Source organism: Bacillus rossius, chromosome 1, assembly GCF_032445375.1.
Source record: "Bacillus rossius redtenbacheri isolate Brsri chromosome 1, Brsri_v3, whole genome shotgun sequence".
Lineage (NCBI taxonomy): Eukaryota > Metazoa > Arthropoda > Insecta > Phasmatodea > Bacillidae > Bacillus > Bacillus rossius.
Genome location: NC_086330.1, coordinates 148,761,451 through 148,784,971, shown reverse-complemented (window position 1 = coordinate 148,784,971; position 23,521 = coordinate 148,761,451). Strand labels below are relative to the sequence as shown.

General features: G+C 36.7%; 1 protein-coding gene across 1 annotated transcript in view; it reads right to left on the bottom strand.

The window, feature by feature from the left end:
- Window positions 1–23,521, bottom strand: part of LOC134537574 (uncharacterized) — a 106,024-nt gene that overhangs the window by 3,645 nt on the left and 78,858 nt on the right. The window contains exon 4 of the mRNA XM_063378198.1: window positions 20,753–20,981. Coding sequence (XP_063234268.1) covers window positions 20,753–20,981 — 229 coding nt within the window. The remainder of the gene's footprint in view (window positions 1–20,752; window positions 20,982–23,521) is intronic.

The window sequence follows — 23,521 nt, the reverse complement described above, 5'->3', positions numbered from 1 at the left end:
ATATATAAAATACTAACACAAGGCCTTCGTTGCATTTGTTGTTCTGTATTAAATATTTTCAACAGATATTATATATACATACATAAACACATAACAATGTTGTGGACACGATAAGTATCGCAATTTTTCACAAATCATTTCCAGACTGATGCATAAAATCTGGTAGTGGAAAATCTCCTGGCGAGTTCGTTAATGGGCAATAGCCGACCAAAGGGGAAGAAATGGAGGTTTTTTGAAAAACAGAAAAATTGCTGTAACTCCTATGATATGAATAATATCAATACATCTATCATTAAAAATTTTTTGTTTACCCAACCATTACTTCAAGGAGTGGAAATAAAAAAGTTTGAAAGTAAAAAATAATCATTATTTTTTTATGTATGCACTATCATATCCGTTATAATTTATTGTATGAATCCAATTTTTTTCTAAATTTTGGCTGAATCAATTTTTGATTGAACGATTTACTACCGTAAAAAAAAAGGTTGAATTTAAAAAAAATTAAAGAAACTTTCTTAGTATAGAATTTGTTTGAATTTATTTTAAACCCTCTTAAAATTATCTTAATCCTTAGAGCAAAGCAAATTTTTGTACGACAACGTTGTTAGCGCAAGGGATTTAAAATAGAGCTTGAAGGCCAAAAAAATAATTACCTTTGTTGGCATATAAAATTAAATTCATTCTAAACTATTCAATGCTGCGTTGTAAATACTCAATGCTGGATACTGTGAGTTAAAATAATTCGTAATATTTACACTGCATGGAAAATAAGCAAATATTTAATCGATTATTTTGTAATATTGGAGAACATAAAAATGTTATTTACATTAAGTTCTTAAAATGTTACAGAAATTTATATAAGTTTCCAAAATATTTCCAAAATAAATAGATCATTTGAAATCTACCTACGCCAGTAGGCTATGCCGAACGGGATTATGTTCCACATTTGCATGTAAAAATTTTCCATTTAAAATGTAGGTTCATAACTTTAACTGCATGTTTATGAATGTTAACAAAACATATATGCACTGTATTAAACGCTTAAGGTGGTTCTGATAGGAGTCGTTTAGTATGATATTTCATAAATAAAACACACGGTTTGTTTCCTCATATGTCCTGCAACTTCAGAAACGAGGGAAAATCGCCTACCAAAAACGCTGTGAAACCTTTATATCTATATATTCGTCAAATAAACAATTTATTAGCAAAATCTGGGCATTTAGAGAAAAATAAGCTATTGTGGTTTAATTTTTTTTTTCAGAATTAATTCTTGCTGTCATGAGCCGTAGAGTGTCCGCTGAACAGTTGCGCAACTATTCTGCACCAGTTACCTGAAGCGAAAACATGGTAAGCTGGCGGGTCGCTGCACTCTCTCTCACTGCAAGCTGCTGTGTGGCTCTCCTCTGGCCAAGCTCCGTGTTTTATACGGACCGTGTGGCGTGGGCGCCGTGTGTCGGCAACAGGAACACTGACTGCCCGCATAACTTCGAACAGCAATTAGGTGGTGTTCATGACGGAACGTTGGGACTTTTACTGCCGCCCTCCCCCCACCACCCCCGTCAATCACAATCCCCCGCATAAATAAATAAACAAGAAACCTTGCTGGATATTACAACACTGGCTGCCAGGCATTCCTGGGCTTTTGTCCGCGTGTCTTGGTGCGTGCAAGCATTCTAAACGGCCGAGTAGTGTAACAAAAGGTGTTAATAGAGTAGGTAGACAAGCTATACCGCACACGATTAACACCCTTAAACTGTATTGGAAATAGTTTGTTTTCGATTCACGTATACTTTTTTTGCGAAACCAACCAAGTTGTGCGTAAGAGATTTTTCTAGTGCGTTATAAGATACAATATGTGTAAACATTATGTGAGCGAGACTTTCAGTACTAGCCAGAGATGTGTAACATATATTCTCGGAATCGAGCAAATTCACGTGTTCCCATTTGGAAAATATACTTACAATACAAAACTCGAACACAAAATGTAACGTATAAGTAATTAATTATATTTAATCATCACAAAAAAATAAATATAAGCAAATTGGGTTTTTAACTAAGGTAGGTTGCGGTTATAAGGCCCACCAGGAAATAAGGCCCAGTTGTTTTTTAAAATATATCCCGCCAAAAATCTTGCACGCTGAGAGTGCCGTCATGAAGCTACTAGTAGTGCTATCTAACGACAAACTCATCAACTTCGTAGTCTTCGTTGTGTTCAGTATACATCACGTCAAAGAAACGGGAGGTGAGTGTTTGCTTTATTTTATAAAATTTCTACAGAAAAGAAGCTCTAAATTTTAATCAATATAGTAATAATAAGTTAAGGTAAGATAGAGTGTATTAGTGTACTTTATTAACAATGCAATCATGCATTGAAATTTAGGTTAAGACTATTCCTCTTTTTTGTGTTGAATAAAACAAAATTGGCGTGCTAACAGGAAATAAAGCCTAGTGTTATTCGAGGTGGGCCTTATTACCTGCCATTGGTTTTAAAAAAATGTTACACTTCACGTACATGAATTTCAATTCTAAAATAACTTTTGACTATTGTTAAGTAAAGTTTTAATGAATGTGATTAGTGTAAATTTTAAAGAAATCTTTTTAATAAAATATAATTTCAACAAAACATATTAATCTCTGTCCAGATATATTAATTTTAATATTTAAAAATCTAGAATTTAAAGAAAATATGACAGTTACTGCTGCCATGCTTCGATTTTTATTTTAAAAATGAATTTCAAATAAATACTTATTCACTATCCGCAAGTAAATTCGTTTCTTGTTAGTGGCCACACATTTTTCTATCTACAACATGCATAGAAAATAACTTATAACCAACACTTATTGTTTGATATATCAAAAATAAAATTGTTGTTCCAGATTATTGAACAATGGGCAAGAAATGCATAGGACTGAGAGCAAAGTGGGACCAATCTACGATGCAAGAAGCTCTGAGGTTACTATCACAGGGGAAATCGCAAAGGTATGTGGAAAATAAGTTGGGTATACCACGCAGAACCCTGAGGAATCACATAAAATCAGGGTCATCTGAGCATAAGCTGGGGAAACGATGCATTCTAACAATTGATCAAGAATGTGACCTAGAGAACAGAATAATACGCTTCTGTGAAATTGGATTCCCACTCACACCGGTAATTCTACGCAGGTGTGTTTACAAATTTGTTGAAAAGCACGGTATTCAACACCCATTCAACAAAGAGGAGCAGCTAGCAGGTAGGGAATGGTACCGTTCATTCATGCGCCGTCATCCACGTCTTGCAAACAGAAAAGCACAATCATTAAATCCAGCTAGAGCACAGAAACTGAATCGTGTGATTGTTGGCGATTATTTCACTAAGCTTGCCGACACTATTGATACTCTGGATTTAAAAAGTCAGCCGCAAAACATTTTTAACATGGACAAGAAAGGGGTTAGAATTACGTTACATCATCAACAGTCAGTATTGGCACAAAAAGGAGCAAAGCGAGTGCATCTTGTAGCTCAAGAACATGCGGAAAACGTTACTGTTGTAGCATGTGTGAGTGCTTTAGGCCAAGTGATACCGCCAATGATTTTGTTGAAGGGTGTAAGGTACAAACAAAGTTTTAGGTATGGATTGTCGCCTGGCTCAGCTGTGGAAATGACAGGAAAAGGCAGTATGACAACCCAAGTGTTTGTTAAATGGTTAGAACATTTTAGTAAATTCAAACCTCCCGGCCCTACACTGCTCATTCTTGATGGAGCAAAATTTCACCTTGACATTTCAATTGTCGATAAAGCTGAAGAACATGATATTACTCTGTTTTGCTTGCCGTCCAACACGACTTACGAGCTTCAGCCTTTGGATAAGGCAGTGTTCCGGTCTTTTGAACACTACTGGGACCAGCAGCTCCTTTTGTTTTGGGAAGAAGATCCCGAGGAGCCAAATAGGAAGCTTACTAAGGAGACTTTTTCTCATGTATTCACTCCTGTTTGGAGTAAATGTATGACACTAACAAACATTGCCAGTGGTTTTAAAGCAACAGGCATTTGGCCATTTAACAGTGCTGCGATACCTGATGAAGCTTTTGCGGCCAGTCTTGTATCACACCAAGATGCATCAGACGATGACATGCCTCTTTCTCAAAGATTGGAAAAGCTTAGCAAGTCACCATTTCAAGAACTTGTGGGTACACCTAACATAAAACCTAATCGTAGCAAAGTCTCACGAAAAAAGGCTGTCAACTATAAAGTTCTAACATTGAAAAGAAACCTTTTTGAAAAACATTCCACCCAATCGTTGCAGCAAAATGATTCTACAACCATGGCTCAACCGTCCACTTCAAATGCTGATGCTGATGAAGGGGCTGCCCAAGAGCAATGGCTGTGTGGTGTCTGCCAAGAAGATTTCATTGCAGACATGCGAGCATGCCGTTCCTGCAATACTTGGGTCCACGAGGACTGTGTTGGGCTCACAATTGATGATGATGATTTTATTTGTTTTGATTGTAATGAGTAACTTATGGAATTTATTGATGTTAGCTTGTGTTGTTAACTTACCATAACTGTGTTACATGTTGTCTTTATTTCTCAGTTTGTATTATGGTTTAAGCTTATGGTGTCGATGGTTCATTTTTTAAGGTTTTTTCTTAAGTTCAGTATCCTTTACTCCCAAGTTAGATGTTAAGATCAGATTAAATTCAATAATGCGCACATAGATACACATTTTGTCTGCTATGAATTTTATTTGAGTATTCCAGATTTATTATTTTTATCCTCGTGTTAACATTTTGTTTGTCAAACCAATATAACTATTTACAAATATTTCTGCACTTTATAAGTTTTCATTCTGATGTTATACATGCGGGCCTTATTATATGCTGTTACAGGCAATTTGGCCCAGTTACACTTATCTACATTTCTTTTTACATAATTTCCATTATCTATGTTATAGTCAATTTTGTACAACCCTCATGTAGCAATATAATCTGCAAACGTTTTTTATAAAAAATATTTTTTTAAATATCCAATATTAAAATAATTACAAGCAATTATTTTGTAAGTGGGCCTTATTTGCCCCTCTTATATTTATGGACGCGAACCGCACATAGATTCCGTATCCGCCGCTAGAATTCGCTGCCAGAGTAGCTGCTTCGATTATCGAATCATTCCATTAGCTCACAGACATTTTAAACTATGTAATCAAACGGCTCCCATAAAAGCGAGAAAGACTTGAAAAATACTAAACCCCGGCTTTGGACCTGATTTTGAACAAATACTTCTTAAGTTTTTAAAAGTCACTAAATATTTAATACTATACAAATTACCTTTGACTTTGTGAACTTTTATATGCACAGTCCGCCACAGATGGCAGCACCATGATTACATATTTCCGTTCCAACCGACTTCCGTTCCATTCACGAAATTACTCGTACCGAATGCCGTATACCTAAAGCTAAGATGTTACACATCAAAAAGTAGTGTGTATCTAATGATATCTTTGCCTCTGGATTAATGCCAATTTGGTGGAATTTATATGTGCCCGATTATGTGACATGACTTTTACAGTCATATTCTAGGTCGATTAGCAATTTTATTAGTACAAATATTAACGAGTTAATTAATCCAGAAGCCGAGAAATAGTTATAATGCAAGGAAATGGTAGTTTTACATTGCAAAAAAATAATAATCGGTTTTATTATGGCAACTTATGTTTTTTGGGTTGCTGAATCCGCATTTGGAGTTATCAAACAATATTTTCTGTTGCGTTTAGAGATTTTTGCAAAATACAACGAAATTTTTGGATTTTTTTTGTTTCTCGCTTAAAATTTCATAAGTATGTGTGATAGCAAAGGCTCGCTCTTTAAATTTTAAAATTAGGCTAAATGTACCACAACTTGAGCTTCACCGCAGCTCTTTAGGTCCAATAGCTCCCGAGCTACAGCACTTCGCTTGCTGTGTACTGGCAGGACTTATTAACAATGGAATGCTCTTATTTATTTTTTTAAAATTAGTATTTGCAGCCACTGTCGTTTCTATTTTGACACTAGGTTTAGCAAAATGAAGAATAAACCCTTATTCATGGTATGCAATTCATATCGAAAATTGTTTTATTGCGCAGACCTTGTTAGTATTATAATTCCGGACTTCAAATTTAAACGTGCGTAAATTACACTTGGGCAAAGTTACAGTAAAATAAAAAAAATGCTTTTACATATGACTGTGGCCGACAAGAACGAAATTAGTTTTTATTTCTTCCTAATGGGAAAATTTCTTTTAACAGTCACAAGAATTAACATAACATTGAAACTGGACATACAATTGTCTGATTCAACATAATACTTGAAATAATGCTCTAAAAATCTTCCGCTAAGACCTTTAGAAAAATATTTTAGTAGAAAATCATCTAACAATTCCAAATTAAAAGAACTTTGAAGACAAAATTTACAATGAAATTAAAATCTCCGATTTTTAACTTAATTCATTTCGCTCTGCTGGTATATAAATATTGGTTTTCCACATTTATCCCCTCCTTTCAAAAACGCATACTCATTTAAATATTCACCCATTGGGCTTGGCTGCTATTACAAAAAGGTGTTTTGCACTGTCGTAAGTTTTCGAAGCAATTTGTCTAGTTTCACGGAATACATTAACATAAATAGGCGTCTCAACACCAATACATTTATTTATTACCTTGAGACTAAATTATACATACTTAAGAGTCTATAGTATCTCCAAACAACTTACTTTCAGAGCGAGTGCAAATGCGCAGTGGTAATGCACTGGACTAGAGTCCTGCCCTCCTGGTGTCGGTTGGCCAGTGTTTGGGGTTGTGGACAGACTGCATCGGTGGAGTGGGGCCATGTCAGGGGAGGGAAGTGGACAGGATAAGAGGGTAGCTGGTGTGAAGGGTCGAGGGTGGCTGGCGGACAAGCGACGAGAACTCGCCAAAGGACAGCGTGGTTGTAGAGTAGAGTTTCGTACGACAGAGCGTACAAAGATGTGCAAATATATATTTAAACTAATACCATGTGCTTTTGGTAATCTATTAACTACATGGTTACCCAAAATCACTTCACGTATATTAAAAATATTAAAGGCTACTTAATTAACACCTAAGCTGGTTCCTACTCCAACTTCCCTGTCTTGTGTTGCTCGAACGCCTGACTTATTTTTGATTTAAACATAATTTTCGACGTACACCATTGCTTATTTGCACTGTGTGTCATAGAAAAAACCACATGAATGCACAAATAAAGATTAATAAACAAAAAAATCAACATTCCAAAAGCAGCCTATGTTAAATGTTGAATTTAAAATCAGAACAGATAATTCCGTGCAAGGAATTAAAACAATATCACAGCACTGACGAGGGCAGTGGGCGGACATCGAAAAGACAGTTGCAAAAAAAAATACAAAACAACAACCTTGGACATATGCGTTTTTGTATTGTCTGAGTATTGTGGCCAGATTATCTGTTTACTATCATCTTCGGGTTCCTCTGCTGTCGGTGTGTTATCTATAGTTATAGTTTGTATGTATTTGCGGTTTTTGTTGCAAATGTCTCGTCGTTGTCAATCCACTGTGCTAGTCTATCCAGTGATATTGTTCCCATTAGTTCCACGGGATCATATGTTCTGTCTTTAAATTTAACATTTATAACAGACTTCTTTTGGCTTGTTTTCTGTATCTTTGTGTATTCATATTTCTCTATGTTAACAGTGCAAACTAGGAATGGCGTATGTCCAAAATAATGTTTTAAATCAATCATCCCCATTGCCAAAATCATTCAAAGAACGTTAATTCGTTTTGACTAACGGCGTTTACCTGTTATACGTCAAATTCTGGCATCACTAAAGTGTGACTGACGTGACACAATGGAAGTATTCCGAATAAAATAATTTTATTAGCTATCGCGTTTGACATATCTGTAGATCAGGATGACAGAATTACCAGATCCGGCCGACTTTCTGATTGAACTAATTTTTTCCATTATTTTCACAGTTTCGTAGGCTCTAAGTTACTAATATGAACATTATAATTTTTCTTTTCCAATGAAATTTTTACATTGGTAAGACAATTATTATTCGTATATTTTGTGGTTTTGTATGCTAAATTCGTGTTTGGACTAGTTTAATACATTTCCGTACAGTTATTTTAAAAATAAAAATTTTATTAAACAATTTTTTTCATTATTATAGTGCATGAAGTGCGAAAAATACAATAAACATTTAATAACTTTTTTCACTGATTGTTTCACATGGTTAAAATATACATGTCTATAATAATGAGATATTTTGGTGTTGTGTTGCGTCTGTAATATAAGTGTGATATTACACTACTTCGTTATGATTTGTAATGTAGGGAGAACAGGGTTCGTAAGGGTTATCTCAATAAAGTTTTATTACAGTTTGATTGATTACTAATATTTACATTAATAATAAATAAGTACTTAAAAATGTCCGATCACAAATAACTGGTACTTAAAAATGTTTATTCTCAAGTCACTCAATGTCTGTCAAGTTCCGTAGTTCGCACTCCTCACTGGAGCTAGGCCCTTACCTCGCGCCTGTCCGCACATACAGTCTCGCGCCATTCGGTCACCGCACTCTCACGATCCAGTCGAAATCCGCGTAGCGCCACTCTGGGGGAGGGGGGAGGAAGTGTCTATCACCTTCTTTGCCGATATCGCACTTCCCTTCGCTCGGAATCCGCTCGAAACTGTCACGGGTCTCGTTCGGAACAGCCGCGGAGACCGACGTCGCAGCTTAAGTACTCAGGGGCACGCTTCTAGAACCGTCGAGAGCAGCCGTAACGAGTCGCTTCCTCCCGGGTCGACCCGACGCCCGAACAGGCCAGAAAAGCAGCGTCAATTCGCGTTACTCCGCGCGGCGGCCCGCGGAATTCCCAAGAACGCTCAACGATAGATGAAGTTACCGAAGCAGAACGATGCGTGGGCAGGAAGGAGGGAGTGTGGTAGCGACGACCCTTGTAATCCCGCCAGGCACACATGGCATGTCTTATGCCAGTGTACGGCACGTGACACAGCGCGTGACTCAAATGGCCGTCCAGGGCTGTCATCAGCTCCGAACTTGGCGCGTGTCGTGGTCCGGCGTTCGTAACAGTACGATGGACGTGAGCGCCGCGGAATACAACTAATATTACTCGGTCAGAAATTAAACCAGAATGAGGCGGCAGAAATCTTTTTTCCTAACAAGAGTTCAAACTTTATTTTAACCCGCGAGAGTGCGCAGTGCGCAGGCGCAGAGACTCGCGATGGGAAAACTTTAGCACAAAAATAAAGGTGACCAAAAAAGGTTTTGGGGGGGGGGGGGGGGGGGAAGAGGGGAAGACGGCTTTGCGGCCAAGATTCTTCAAAAATACGCTGAACGAGTCCTTAGCACTATTTCAATATATTTAACATAATCCGTCAGTATATTGTGTAGGGACACATTATGTATGTCAAACTGAAAATAAGGATTCAATGAATGTATGATATTTTAAGGATATTATATTTAATTAGCTCTTTAAAATATTACAATTTTTTCGATAAATTATTATAAATTGTATATTTTAATTTTATTCTTTTACTTGTATTTCTCTCTGAATTTTATAGTCAAACTTGGTGTTAGTTTCACACATAAAGACTGGACATAAAATTGGTTTCTCATTTATTTTCAGATTGTAACAAACAACCTACTATTATTTAATAGACTCAAGGGAGAGTTTGTATCCATTCGTTATTTATTTTAAATCGCAAAAATGCAGCAACACAGTGTTTTAAGAAAAATTCTGTGTCTACATGATCTTTTAAAAATTTAATATTATAGAAAATATAATAAAATAAATTGCCTATGCCTCCCCTGTAATATTTTTATAAGTTTCAGTTTGGTCTAATATTATTTACTTATGTGATATGTTTCCATTTTGCATACTTATATCGAGTTACATTACTATTTTTTATTTTTGATCTTTAATTTTTTATTCTATTTATTCACGCTTGTATTTGCTTTATTAAAGTGTTAGTTTTATTATAGAACTAGGCATTCGTGTATTTCATACAATAAAAATTTCCCAAGGCTATAATTTAATTTCCAGTTTGATGGTAATTTGCGCCGTAAATAGTTAACATTCACATTAATTTTGGTAGCAGTACTATTGAATAATTGAATTTTATTTCGTGTCGCGGCGCGGGCGTAGCGTGAGAGACAGCTGTGTGCTGCGGGCCGCGAGTCCACGTTGGAGCGTGGACGAAGGCGGCTGGTGTCATAGAACAAGGAGGGAGACATGGAAGTGCAACTCTTCACAGTGGAATATGGAACAATGTTCCGCTCGACATGTAGCGCAATCTGAATGCTTTTTTTTTTTTAGTAAAACACAGGAATTTTCTATATAAATTAGTATAGATATGCAAAATACAAAATATTTGGCTACAAAATTAATTTTAACTGGTTTTTGACGTGACAACGTCTAATAAATCGATGAACACCGGCTGCACGCACGAAAAAGTGTCCCACTACGGATGTCCCATTACGGATGTATTCTGTTTGCTCATTGTTCGCATGCGTGGCAATTCTCTTCCACTCGATTGGAACAACCATCAATTTGACTTTTCAATCATATTTTCGTCGTTTTAATTATTAATATTATGTAATTTAACGATCGTTCACCGAATTTCAGCACAATCGGTACGGTTATTTAAAAGTAATGTTGAAAATTCAAATACGTTTTGAACTAACAATGATGTTTTACAGTTACACATAATAATTCAAATTACACCCGGGATCTTTTGCACAATGTTTTAAAAAATATTGTAACACATTATAAATAAGTTTGGTGTATTTTGGATGCGTATTTGTTATAAAATCGTGTTAATATTATTCCCCTACCGTGAACAAAATTTTTATAACCGTTAATATATAACATATGAAACTACGTTAATTCAATATGGCATTGTGGGCGTGTGGTTAGCGTACTTAACTTTAGAATTAAAGGTTGTCGGTTCGAAACCCGGCTGCTGCGAAAAATTTTTTTGTACTTGTAAAAATAAATACGGAGCACGCAACATTTCAAAAGTTATAAATATATTTGAATTAATGAATGCAAATAAAAGTAAAATTATTAATTCAATTGCACATTTCATTTCACTCCTTTTTATCCATAAAAAATAGTGATAATTCAATAAAAATGATTCAATTTTATTCATAAAAGTATGCAGAGGTAGATTTTATCATGCAAAAGATAGAAAAATTAAAAAAAAAATTCTTCCTTAAAGAATATAATATTTTTAATGCCTAAATTGATTGGTTGCAAAAGCCTATTATGGCTCAGTCTCAGGCCGAATATGATATTTCCTTTTCTTCTGGATCCATAATTTCATCAATGTTTTGTTATGACGTTGTCACGTTAAACTATCGTCCGTAAACCGACTTTACAGACAACCAATGTTTTTGCCTGATGACAGCTCTTACATTACTTCTCACAATCAATATAGTTATGTTAGTAATAAATATTATGAATGCTACTATCTAGTGGCTGGGCCCAAAACTACTTCAAAAGAACTAGGTCCCAGTCTCCCCGCGGCCGGTGTGTCCCGACATGATGCGGGCCGCCGTGCACCGACCAGCAGAGAGGCGGTGCGGCTTCCCGCCTGCAGATCCCCGGGCCAGCGAGGTGAGTTCTCCGACTTGCACTGCCTCTTGCGCAGTGTGTTCAAGAGTTGCCTTTCACCTGACCTCGAAGCACAGCAAAATCGTGGTGAATGTTGAATGTACTTAGGGACAATTTGAGACTATTTCTGTTTTCTGAGCTGCCTACTTTAGCGTGCAAAAAATTAATAAAATGTAAAAAAAAAAAGTAGAAGAGATTAAAACAAGCAGGCTGGTTTGTAGCATGTCTGCAATAAAAATCAAATGTAATACGAACATTATTTATATCATGTAAAATTGCACACACCTTATATAAATTCATACATTAAACATTCTACTGGCTGTTTTATTTGGAAGCATAGTATAAGCAACAACCTTAATACTACAGTCATAAACTTACTAGGTAAATTAAAATATTAAATACATATAATGATAACATTAAATTTCCCAAAATAAATTAATACTATAACAATTGTGGTACGTATTAAAGTGCATTAAACTTAAATATTAAATACCAAAATGAAATTGCGAAGTTGTGTACGCATATCTTCTCCAAAACCAACGTTGATTTCGCTAGTCCACAACTCACCTCGCTGACATTGGCATTGTGAGCGCATCGTTGAACAGGGCGTAACTCAGCATGACGTAGTAGTACGGTCAGATTGATGACAACTTAATTTTGGAATAAGTCCCTAACATACAATTTAACATTTTAATAAATTCATTTGCCTCCATTAAAACTCCAGTAAAGCCAGCTTATATGCAATCACCAATGTGTTATATATATGTTTTTACTTATTAGTCAGTATGACAGAGACGATATTTGAAAATGTGCTTTCATGACACGTTAACAGACTGTTCTTGTTCTCGCTGGTAAAATCATTGCACTATAAAGCAGCGAGTTTAATATTCATAAGTCTTTTAACACTGATTCTGATAAAGTTTATTCGCCGGTGGAGAGGGAGGCAACTTAATTGCTAGTACCGAAGTGTTACCGTAGTAAATGAAAACATGAAGTCAACCAACGAGTAAAGCAACTTACAAAAAAAATTTAAAAAAAAATTATAATAAAATATGTAAGCACCCATACAGATCCTTTGCTCAAGCTATCAAAAGTTTCAAGTCACTGAGAATGTCAATGCATCACCAATAAAACCACAAGAAATGGATCATGTCTAATATTCTTAGCAGTAGAAATCATTGCTCTATATTTCGTTCTCGATGAATGGATTGTAAGTTAAGAAACCATAAGGTGCTTTCACCACCCAGACTGTAGTGGCTGGAATAACTCGGACACCCTATTGGTGTTCACGAATTGAGGACAATCAGGAAATGGGATAGAATCAACTACATTATCACTGGAGATGTTAGTTTACGGAAAAATAACTTTGATAAAAATCTACGGGTAATTTTCCGGAAAATATCCTAGCAAATTATACTATCACAGAAACACGCAAACCAATGTTTTCAAAGTTAGTTTCACTACCAAAACCTATTTTTGTCTACTCATCTGTTATTGTCTTACCGATATTTTCAAACCACCAGAAGTATAAAAAGTTTTGAATAGAGAATAAAAAAATATGTTGATTCTGTACGTACGTTCAAACTTAAACATATAAAAATGTACTTTCATTTTTCAGTTCATCGGTATATGGTCGTGGCCATTCAATTTGATGATAGTAAAAGATAATGTTTCCAGAAAAATATGTCCAGAAAATTGTCCAAACAGAGAATTTTCTTTGTGAAATTTCTCCACACACCTCTACTTGCTGCTTAAATGCTATATTTCAGCGAAAGCTATGTCGGCAGGGAGGTCATTTAAAACGATCCTCTTGGTGTGATTGCGTCTCTACTAACGTATTTGCCTTAACGTTTGGCAGAAACGCAGTTAATTAAAATTCTCTGTGATTGCTTACATCTTGTCGCGCCTGTCGCGCTATTATAGATGTAGGCGCTCGATCAGTACAAGATAGTGAAGTTGGAGAAGGAACCGGCTTAGGTCTACAGTAAGTAGCCTAACCTGTTCATAATTTTCCTAAACTAATTTGAGAAACTATAGTTCATAGATTACCATAATCCGTGGCTGTTAATTCACACACAACATGGTATTAGTTTATATATATATTTGCACATCTTTGTACGCTCTGTCGTACGAAACTCTACTCTACAACCACGCTGTCCTCTGGCGAGTTCTCGTCGCTTGTCCGCCAGCCACCCTCGACCCTTCTCGCCAGCTACCCTCTTATCCTGTCCACTTCCCTCCCCTGACATGGCCCCACTCCACCGATGCAGTCTGTCCACAACCCCAAACACTGGCCAACCGACACCAGGAGGGCAGGACTCTAGTCCAGTGTATTACCACTGCGCATTTGCACTCGCTCTGAAAGTAAGTTGTTTGGAGATACTATAGACTCTTAAGTACTATTTATAATTTAAGTCTCAAGGCAATAAATGAATTGATTGGTGTTGAGATGCCTAATTATGTCGAAGTATCAGACGCACTTGAACGTATTCCGTGAAACTAGACAAATTGCTTCGTAAACTTTTGCCTGTGAAAAATACTTATTTATATTTCTCTGTTTATATTAATGTAGCTATACTAACCTAACTTACCGTTCATAGTGTTTTAAAGTGTTTTAATGTAGCTAATCTAAACAACCACTTTTAATATTTGAATTCATTTTTCCTGCGTAAAAATAAAACAACTCCCGAGGTTGGCCGAAGGTGAATATTCAGGCGTGTTCGGGCAAGGACACAACTTGATATACATTTTAGGCTCCTCGTACAAAGCCGGTCTGGTGACCAAACGTAAACATAGTAACAGGTCGCTCCACAGAGCAACAGGGGGGTGGATGTATCTGGAGGAGGGCGTGGTGCTTGTTGCCATCTGCTGCTGATGTCACGGTCGGCGGCTGCTATCTTGGTTCTTTTTTTCTGATCAGGGAGCGCTAGTGTGGTGTAATTTTTAAGAATAAAAATCATTAATCGCGGTGACCGCGTCCCAAACCCAGACGCAAATTGTTAGGCAGCAACTTTACCCCCTAGACCAGAGCATCTGTTTAATGAGGATGAATTAAATAAGGAAAATATTATTTAAGTTGGGCGGCGGTAAATTCAAACATAAAAGGCACACCAAATTTAATCATATATTCATTGGCGCCTAGTTAAAAAAAAAACATCGTCTACTGTAAGCAACCATCTTTATTACTGGCACCCAAGTTTATTACTGGTAGCATATTTGAAAAATATATTTGTCGGCTGTCGGTCGTCATATTTATTACCGGCGCCAAATTTAAATAAAGTCTAGGAACCGCCATCTTATTTTTTACAGTCCCGCCTACTTTGAAAAAATTTAATTGGCAGCTCTATGCCGCCATTTTTTTTACTGGCGCCATATTCAAAAATACTAAAGGGCACATCAAACTTATAGTACTAGTTATGTTTAAATTTCAAAAGTCTGCCACCTTTTTATACTATATTCGTCTGCTGTAGGCAGCATGTTCATTACTGGCGGTAAATTCAAATTAAACATAGAAGTCGTAAATGACTCTGTTGTCTGCTGAAGGCCGCCATCTGGTGAATTGGCACCAAATTTAATCTTATAGAACAAATTATGTTTACCGTTGTTAAGGCCGCTATATTTTTTATATTACTGGATGATGACGGTATATCAATAAATAAGTCGACGCCACCCGTCGGTGCTCCTCTCGTCGCACAGGCCGTTATGCATCAACACCTGCCCAGAAGCGTGTGAAACGAACGCGCCCGTGCGCGCAGTGGAGTGCCGATGTGAGCAGTGCGCGAACGCTACAGAGATAGCTCCGCTACCGGCCACGTTGGCCATATTACTCCGCAAAAGGGTTCATGTATTTATTTCCAGAGACAACTTAAACTTGTAACTGCTTTTAATTACTTTTCCCATAAATACAAATTGTTCAATCTGCGACTATGTCGTAAAACTGGCCGCTTCTGTTTTCCCGCGCTCCGTGCTTTTTGGCGGGAGTTAGCGTCTCCCTCCGGCCCGGCGCTGCGGAATGGGCAGTCACCGTCGGGAGCTCACAGAAGCCGGCAGCCTCCACGCTACCCGGGAGCAGCTCTATCGCGCGTAAACGAGCATGTAGGGGAAACGTCCGTCATGTCGACATAGTATTGCTCATCACGCGAACGGGAAGCACAACGACAACTGTGTCTCAAGTATATTGTCGGATTGTTGTGTTTTTACATTAATATTAGCGTTAGAGACTTCGTGCCACGCGGCAACGTCCGCCGCGTCACTCGTCGGTAAGGGACCTCCACGGGCAACGGAATCAATGCCGCCACTGAAAGGGGCCGCGTTAGTGCAGAGACGTATATCCGCTAACAGAAACGGCCAGGAGTACGACAGCAACGTGTACCTCGTGCCAGTGATAATAAACTGCTGTAATTTGTCAGTGTATTCATCCTTTAATTTAATACGGCGTCCTGGGTAGCCTGAACAACCCAGGGAGTCGTTCAGTCGGCACGCCTCTGCCTCCGGGCGCGTGGCCGAACCGAACCCTGAGACCAGCGTGTTTTCTTACGGACTTAATCACTACAGGGAAGCAGACGGAGCGGTGGCGAAGTTTAAATACTAAAGATGTCATCTTTAATTAACACTGTCTACCACTATAACAAAGATATAGGAATATTTATTTCAAGTATACTTATAGCAAAAGCTTACAGCAATATTTTTATACCTTGTAATATTTCTGGTAGTATTGAAAGTATATATAAATTTATTTTTAAGTGTCCCACTTATTAAGGATTTTTTTACCTATAGTAATAAATGAGTTCATTTCTTATTATGTGTAATGTATTTGCTTTTGTTTTTTAATATGGTATCATATAGGGTACCTTTTAATATATATCTTTAGTGTTTTTAAAATGTAAGCATAATTTTTTTTCAATGTATTTACGTATTAAAGAGTAAAGCTTACTAACATCTTACAGCCAGCATCGCTGCGTCGAGACGTGCTAGCAGGACTCCCCCCTCTTGTGTTAATACTAACCCAGACAGCCTCCTGTTTAGAGACCGCCAGCCAGTGCTAAGCACCGGAGAGCAAGCCACAGACTTACGTGTGCCTGTATAGTCTTTCAATAAAATCATTATGAGGTAAACTTTTCTTACAAGTTAATTTTTTTCCACAGTTAAATATTGCGTGTGTCTTCCAGACAAAAGTAACATAGCAGTGTATTAAAGTTTCTTGTAGCTGTCGTATTTTATCTAAGATAGTTAATAGTTACATCTAAAAGTAACTTGCGAATGGGTCTCTCACCACACACTTACTGAATCATTACATGTGGCATAAAGCTACAAGTAACAACACAGTCAATGTAATCAACTTGATACTGAGCAGACTGCCTCGTTGGTTAGCAGATAGACATTATTACCAATAATATCTTACTCTTAGTAATGCCAAGCTGCTAAGTAATTCCACAGACCGGTTGTTTAAACCCTAACCCTAACTTGAATCCAATTTATATTAGTCATACCGGATTTAAAACCAAATAAAACTAATTTTATTACAATAAAATCAACATTGCTTGTGCCTCGTTTCGCGCCAAGGCAAAAGTAATCTTTTTCAAACAAGAGCTAAACTAACAAAAAAATTGTTTTAAAAAAAATAATTTCTTCGTCCACAGACTCCTCCACCCCGCTGTCAAATACAGCCTTTTCTTCGATCTCTGTAATTGTTGTTGAGTCCTATAAAGCTACATGCCTGGACGATGGCAGGATGACAGCATACACATTGTGTACGAACCCAGCCTGACCTGGGTGGCTGCGATGCCGTTGCAGGGGTCTTCCAGCTCCCAGTCAGCATAGTGCTGAACCTTTAACATGTTAAAAAAAATATCTAATAGTTCTAGATGACGAAGTTTACTTCCGACATGACGATATGATCTTATACCTGGCCGGTGATGGAGCTCATCACCATCTCCACAACAAACTCAGCGTCCAGACCAGCCATGACTACTACAACAGTAGGAATGAGCTCCGTGGAGACGCAGCACGCCGCGGTTACTCAACCCTTAGCATCTCCCACGTTCACATCTGGTTTCTAACCTTCAAGGTCGCGGGAAAGCTCCCCTACAGTAGGTGTGCCCGCAGTTAAGGCTCGTTCACACCCAAACCATTTGGTTTAATCTTCGACATCACTCCGTTTCATCCAAGTTTTTATTTTATTATCTTTGAAAGATTTGTGCAATGGTAGTGCATGACTTGATGTAAGCTTTTGGACATACGCCATTGCTAAAGCACATGTAGGTCTGAAGAAGAAAACTACAAAAAACACAATCGACAAAAACACAAATTAAGCAAAAAATTGCTGTTGTCAACAGGATATAAACACCACATGATATTCCATAACCATTATTGATTCCTGAAATCTTATCCAACTCACTAGAAGACGTATTGTAAGTCTCTTGTGTATTTTGTTAATCAAATAAGTGTCTGAATAATTTGTTACTTGCAGTTCTTACGAATAAAAACCGCATTTGAGTTCGTTTCCGTCTAAATCCGTCAAATAGTAGGTCCGAGGATAAATATCGCGTATCTTCGCAACCAGACACTTTCAAGAAATCTCGAGCGGTTTGTAAATGGCGCCTTAACACACAGAGCTCTGCTTGCCGTTTAGCAACCCAGGCGGTATGGTTATTGCATGAACAATGAGATAGATTCACACCGAACTTAATATGCGATCAATGTAAATTAGAATAAAAATTAATTTAGGTTTGGATTATATACCTAATTTGTGTTTTTTTTCTAATGTATCCATAGTGGCCAATGTGAAAAGCTAATTTTTAATTTATATCATATGAATGTATGTATAATCTAAAATCCTGAGATTATAAAAGTTTACCTCAGAAGATTTCACTTATCAATATAACATACATTTATTATAAAATACGTATAACTAAAGTCATGTTAAGTTCAGTACTAAACATTATTTAATTTTCTATACTAGCACACAAAATCCTCAACAATATTAAAAAATATATATCTGGGACTAGGTTTCCAGAAATAAAATTTTAATATTCTTAAAAGTTTCGTGTTATTAGTTTTCAATATTTGAGGTTCCTTCTAACTTTGTACGAAGTTTTCATTTTATTTAAAATTTCATTGACGAGTAAAAATCTAAAATGTTGTGACTTAATTGAAAGTGATATATCGGACATTAAAAAAAAGAAGGAAAGTGGACACTAAATTTGTCTTATACCATTCGTAATTTCACATATTTCGAACAAGTATTGTTGCTATAGCTTATTATTTTGCTAATTTTTTGTGTAAAAGATTTTTTCGTCATAAATGAAAGACAAATAATAGTGGGCTACCAGTCAAAAGTAAGGTAACACAAATAATGTTGTCGTGTTGTTCACAAACGTCATTATATTAGTATAGTTGCGACCAGAGGTGGAAAAGAGAAAGAGAGAGAGTTATGCCAGATAATATTTTAATTACTTGACTCAACGGAAGACGGGGACCAGGAAAATCTCGTAAATTCTCAGGTAATCACAGAACCTTTTTAAAAAATGCCTGACTGAATAGATGACTTAGTAATGAGAGCAGTGATGAATGGAAACGGGGAGAGGATGTTGTTGCTCTGTAACTCTGGGAATGATGTCCAGGAATAAAACTGTGAAAAAAAAGTTAACTAACCACACATAGTCAGTGTCCATAAAATTAGACAATTTCCAGTTGAACACAAACGGTTTCGTGAATTCCGACATTAGAAATAATTTTAAGAATAAATGACCTGCTAGTTGTATGTTTATCACAATCAATGGTGGATCTATAGATAAATATTAAAATAAACAATGCAATGCGCACTTCGGATGAACACAGCTGTCGCATTAAAAAAACTCACCTGCACTCTTAAAAATGTTTACCTTCAATCTACGAAGAAAGCTGGTTACAAATTATCCAGTGACCTTCCAAAATTTACGGCTAGCTTCGTAAATTGACGGACACTAATTTAACTTACTTTGAACATGAATCCAAAACAATATCCATGGTACATTAACAAAAAAAAATCAAAAACTGGTTTTCTATGTGTGTGTTTAACTTTGTTCAGAACGAAACATACAATTCGGAAGTCGAAATATGATGCAATTTCTACGAAGATTCAATTTGAAATTACGAAGCACTCTTCGTTTATTTGAGTTAAATTATTCGTGGAAAAGTCCGTAAATTTACTGTAATTTCTAACTGTGTAATGTCAAGAGTTGGTGAAGATTACAACTGTAGGTGCTTCCCATAAACAGGACATGTTCCACTAGAAAATTCTTCAGTCCAGGTCTACTTGCATGCTCTCGGTGCATGGACAGAAAACAGTTTTAAAAAACGAAGTGACTCGATACCGCTGTAGCTGTAGGAAATAATGCTTTAAAAGTAATTATAAGTTTTGAAGCTATTGCTATATAATTTTGAACCTTTTCGAGGGTGACGTCTCACCCATTGCCTGCGGGCCACTTTTTGTTTGGCACTAGCCCGCCACGCCAACAGAGGATAACTACTTGACTATTAAATACATTATTAAAACCAATCGAGGTTACACATTATTGCCAGTGTTTCAATTTAAAAATATATATATATATATTAACATTTGCACTTTGTATTATACCCAATTATACTGCAAATGTGATAACTCAGTCAACAAATATGAAATCATTTTTTTATCTACAGATTATACGTACCATCCGAAGGTACTCAATAAATAACTCGATGGCTGTCATGAAAATATTAATTTAATTTCAATCACAAACCAAAAGGATGAAAAATGTTTCATACTAAAAATATTTTAAAATATGCTAAATTTGCCAGCTAGAAATTATTTATGTATTTGCGTTCAGAATAAAACGATTCTTGGATGCCCTGCTTTGAAGTTCTCATAATCAATATTCAAATTTTCATTAAAAACGAATCTTTAGTGAAGAATTTTGGAGACAGATTTTATCGTGGAAGACCATAAAATATCTACGCTAAGTTTACTACCATGAATATAGGTGATAAATACAATACGAATGCATAATTATTTATCAAACATGTTTTATTACAAGGGTACAAATAGTATATAAATAAATAGTCACTATGGAGTAGAGAGTCAGTAGCCGTGATGGCCGTAGTGCTGAGGGTGGGAGGAGTGGCCGGACTTCTTGACCACGGCGTTGAAGCCGCTGTGCTTGTCGGCCGTGTAGTGCACGGTCCTCGTGGAGCCGTCGGGCTCGACCAGGCTGTAGGAGCCCTTCACCACGTCGCCGTCCCTGCTCTCCCACTGGTTCTTCACGTCGCCCGTGTGCGGGTCGTGCACCCCGTACTTGAACTCGTACTGCGGGTACGCCTGCGACAGCGAACATGACATTGCAGTGGGATCGTTTGGAAAGACACCTCAGAACTGTAACACTGGTTGCTGAAAATGTTACATTAGTGTTTAGTGTAAGATAATCAACTTTATCGGCACTCAAACCTAGGACCATTTAGGCATCCTGACCACAAGACGAACTAAATGTCATAATACGATTATATGTTACGAGCATAAGTTGTTTAGTAATGATTTGTCATTTTTATATAAACACAAGTGTGCTCTGTTACATGAAAATTTAATTTCATACCAGGCGACTAGTTGAGTGCACTAGTTGAAGGGGAGGGTGTCGAGAGATGTAGTGATGTAGCAGATGAAGGGGAACCGCCCGAGTCCCTTCACACGCAGTCAACTGGTGCGCTCTCAGGGCGGCCAGTAGTCACTGTACCACTAACACTCTCATCCCAACCAGTAGACTCCACACAAGACACTACTGTCATTCGTCCTCACACCAGTCGCCTAGTTGACTGCACCGAGGTCGTAGTGGAGGGTTTCAGTGTGGAGCAGTTTATAGTAGTCTCGCTATATGGAATATGAGGTGTGAGGAATACTGCGATGAAATCAAAATGAGTGAAAATTGGAGGGAAATGGCACGAAAATGCTATGGCGATTTTAACAGCATGAAGTCTACTAAAGAATGTGCAATCGGTAAGAACATTTTATACAAATTAGTATAAATATTAAAGTATTATTTAACTAAGAATTTACCTAGAATCGCAAGAGAATTTTATTTCACAAGTTGTCTCGAGTGAAACCAGCCCAAAAAGAATCTTCACACGACAGTGTACTAGTTAAGAGTCAATCGGCAAATTAGTTGAATCAATCAAACCGCCTCGTGTGAATGGGGCCTTACTTTTTGGTTTCATGGGGTTTTAACCTATCACGGCTATGCATAAAGACTGGATGGCAGGAGCCTCCAAAAGTACAGTGAGCTCTGAATCACTTGGTCACTGACTCAGTGCTCATAATGTGACAGTCATACTGGAATGTTGGAATCGAAACCGCGAGCCTACGTCACATGGTGTGAACATGGCCACCGAGGGCCATTTTATAAACGAATTAACTTACGTTATATCGCTAGAAAACAGTTGCCTTTCCTGATATTTGAATATATTATTATTGTGATGATTGATGTCAATTATACTAAATATTTTATATACATTTCAGTGCATATATTTCAAGTAGGGTTTTAAGCAAATTAATAGCGAATTTCAATAAATGTTCTAAGTCAAAAATATTTAATTACGACTTTTTATTTATATTATTTTAGGTGAAATTTGTATTGCCTCTGATATACAATTGATACATGTTTTGCGTTTATATTAGAATTTTATTCCCTTAATGTTTCTACCTAACTCCAAGCAATAATTACTATTTTAACTTGGTTGTTTGGAATAAGGCGTATGCCTTTATTCGCCTAATAAAATAAGTTGTAATAAATTTCGACAAACTAAATTAAAACAGCAAGCATCATGTACCACATGATCAATATAAACAGGATCATGCCATCAGGATGAAGGGATAACTTGGATACGTTACGTAACTTTGATCTAAATAACACATTACTATCCATCCGAAGTGGTAAAGAGATATAAATGATTGAAGATATGTTATAAACAAAACATGCTCAGGTACAACTTAGCTATCACGGTATTTTCCAATATCGAACCAAGAACAGAATTAAGTGTGTGTTAACTCGATAGGTCACTGTGAAGACTGAGCATTTCCAAAACTCAGCAATGAAATATGTGTATGTGTTTGTATTGATGTTTTTTTCTGTAGGTATCATATTTATAGCACATAAAAGAATTTTGTTTTCACTGAAACATCAAATCTCAAAATAATATCTTTGTATTACGGCAGAATTTGTTTTGTTTGGAACTTTACACACATGGCCACTAGAACAAAAATGAACAATAGTAAATAAATAATTCAAATAAAATGGTAACAGGGCTTGAACTTGACTAACATAATCTATTCAATTTCTTGAGAAATAGTTCATTCTAATCAAACAATTTTATCATGCAGCTCACTGCCCATCTCGTTGAGACATATTCGTAACCTGCAAGTGCTGGATAAAGACTACAAGCTACTGTTCATCAAAAATCGATACACTCCAGTCAGGCTTTAAATGTTCTTGGCTAATTTTGGACTTTTGCTTGTCTTTACTCATAAACAATTTAGAAATTCTATTTTAATCACAATGTGTATTGAACGTCCAATTTTTCAACACTTTTGATTTATTTTCAATTATAGGAAGATATTGTACAACAAGTTAAATAACTGTTACTAGCAATCTTCTATACTGCTCTGATTTATGCTCACACCTGAGTATTTTAAATAATGCTCGACTTAGTTTCTGCAATTTTGATATATTTGGTAATGTGCGAGGGGAGAAACTAGGAACATAGTTTGCTGCAATGTGATTTGCAATACTCACATGTGGCTCGTGATAAGCTGCTTGCAGCGCATAATGTTGGTATCCTGGGTACGCCGACACTGAGACAGCAACCATCAAT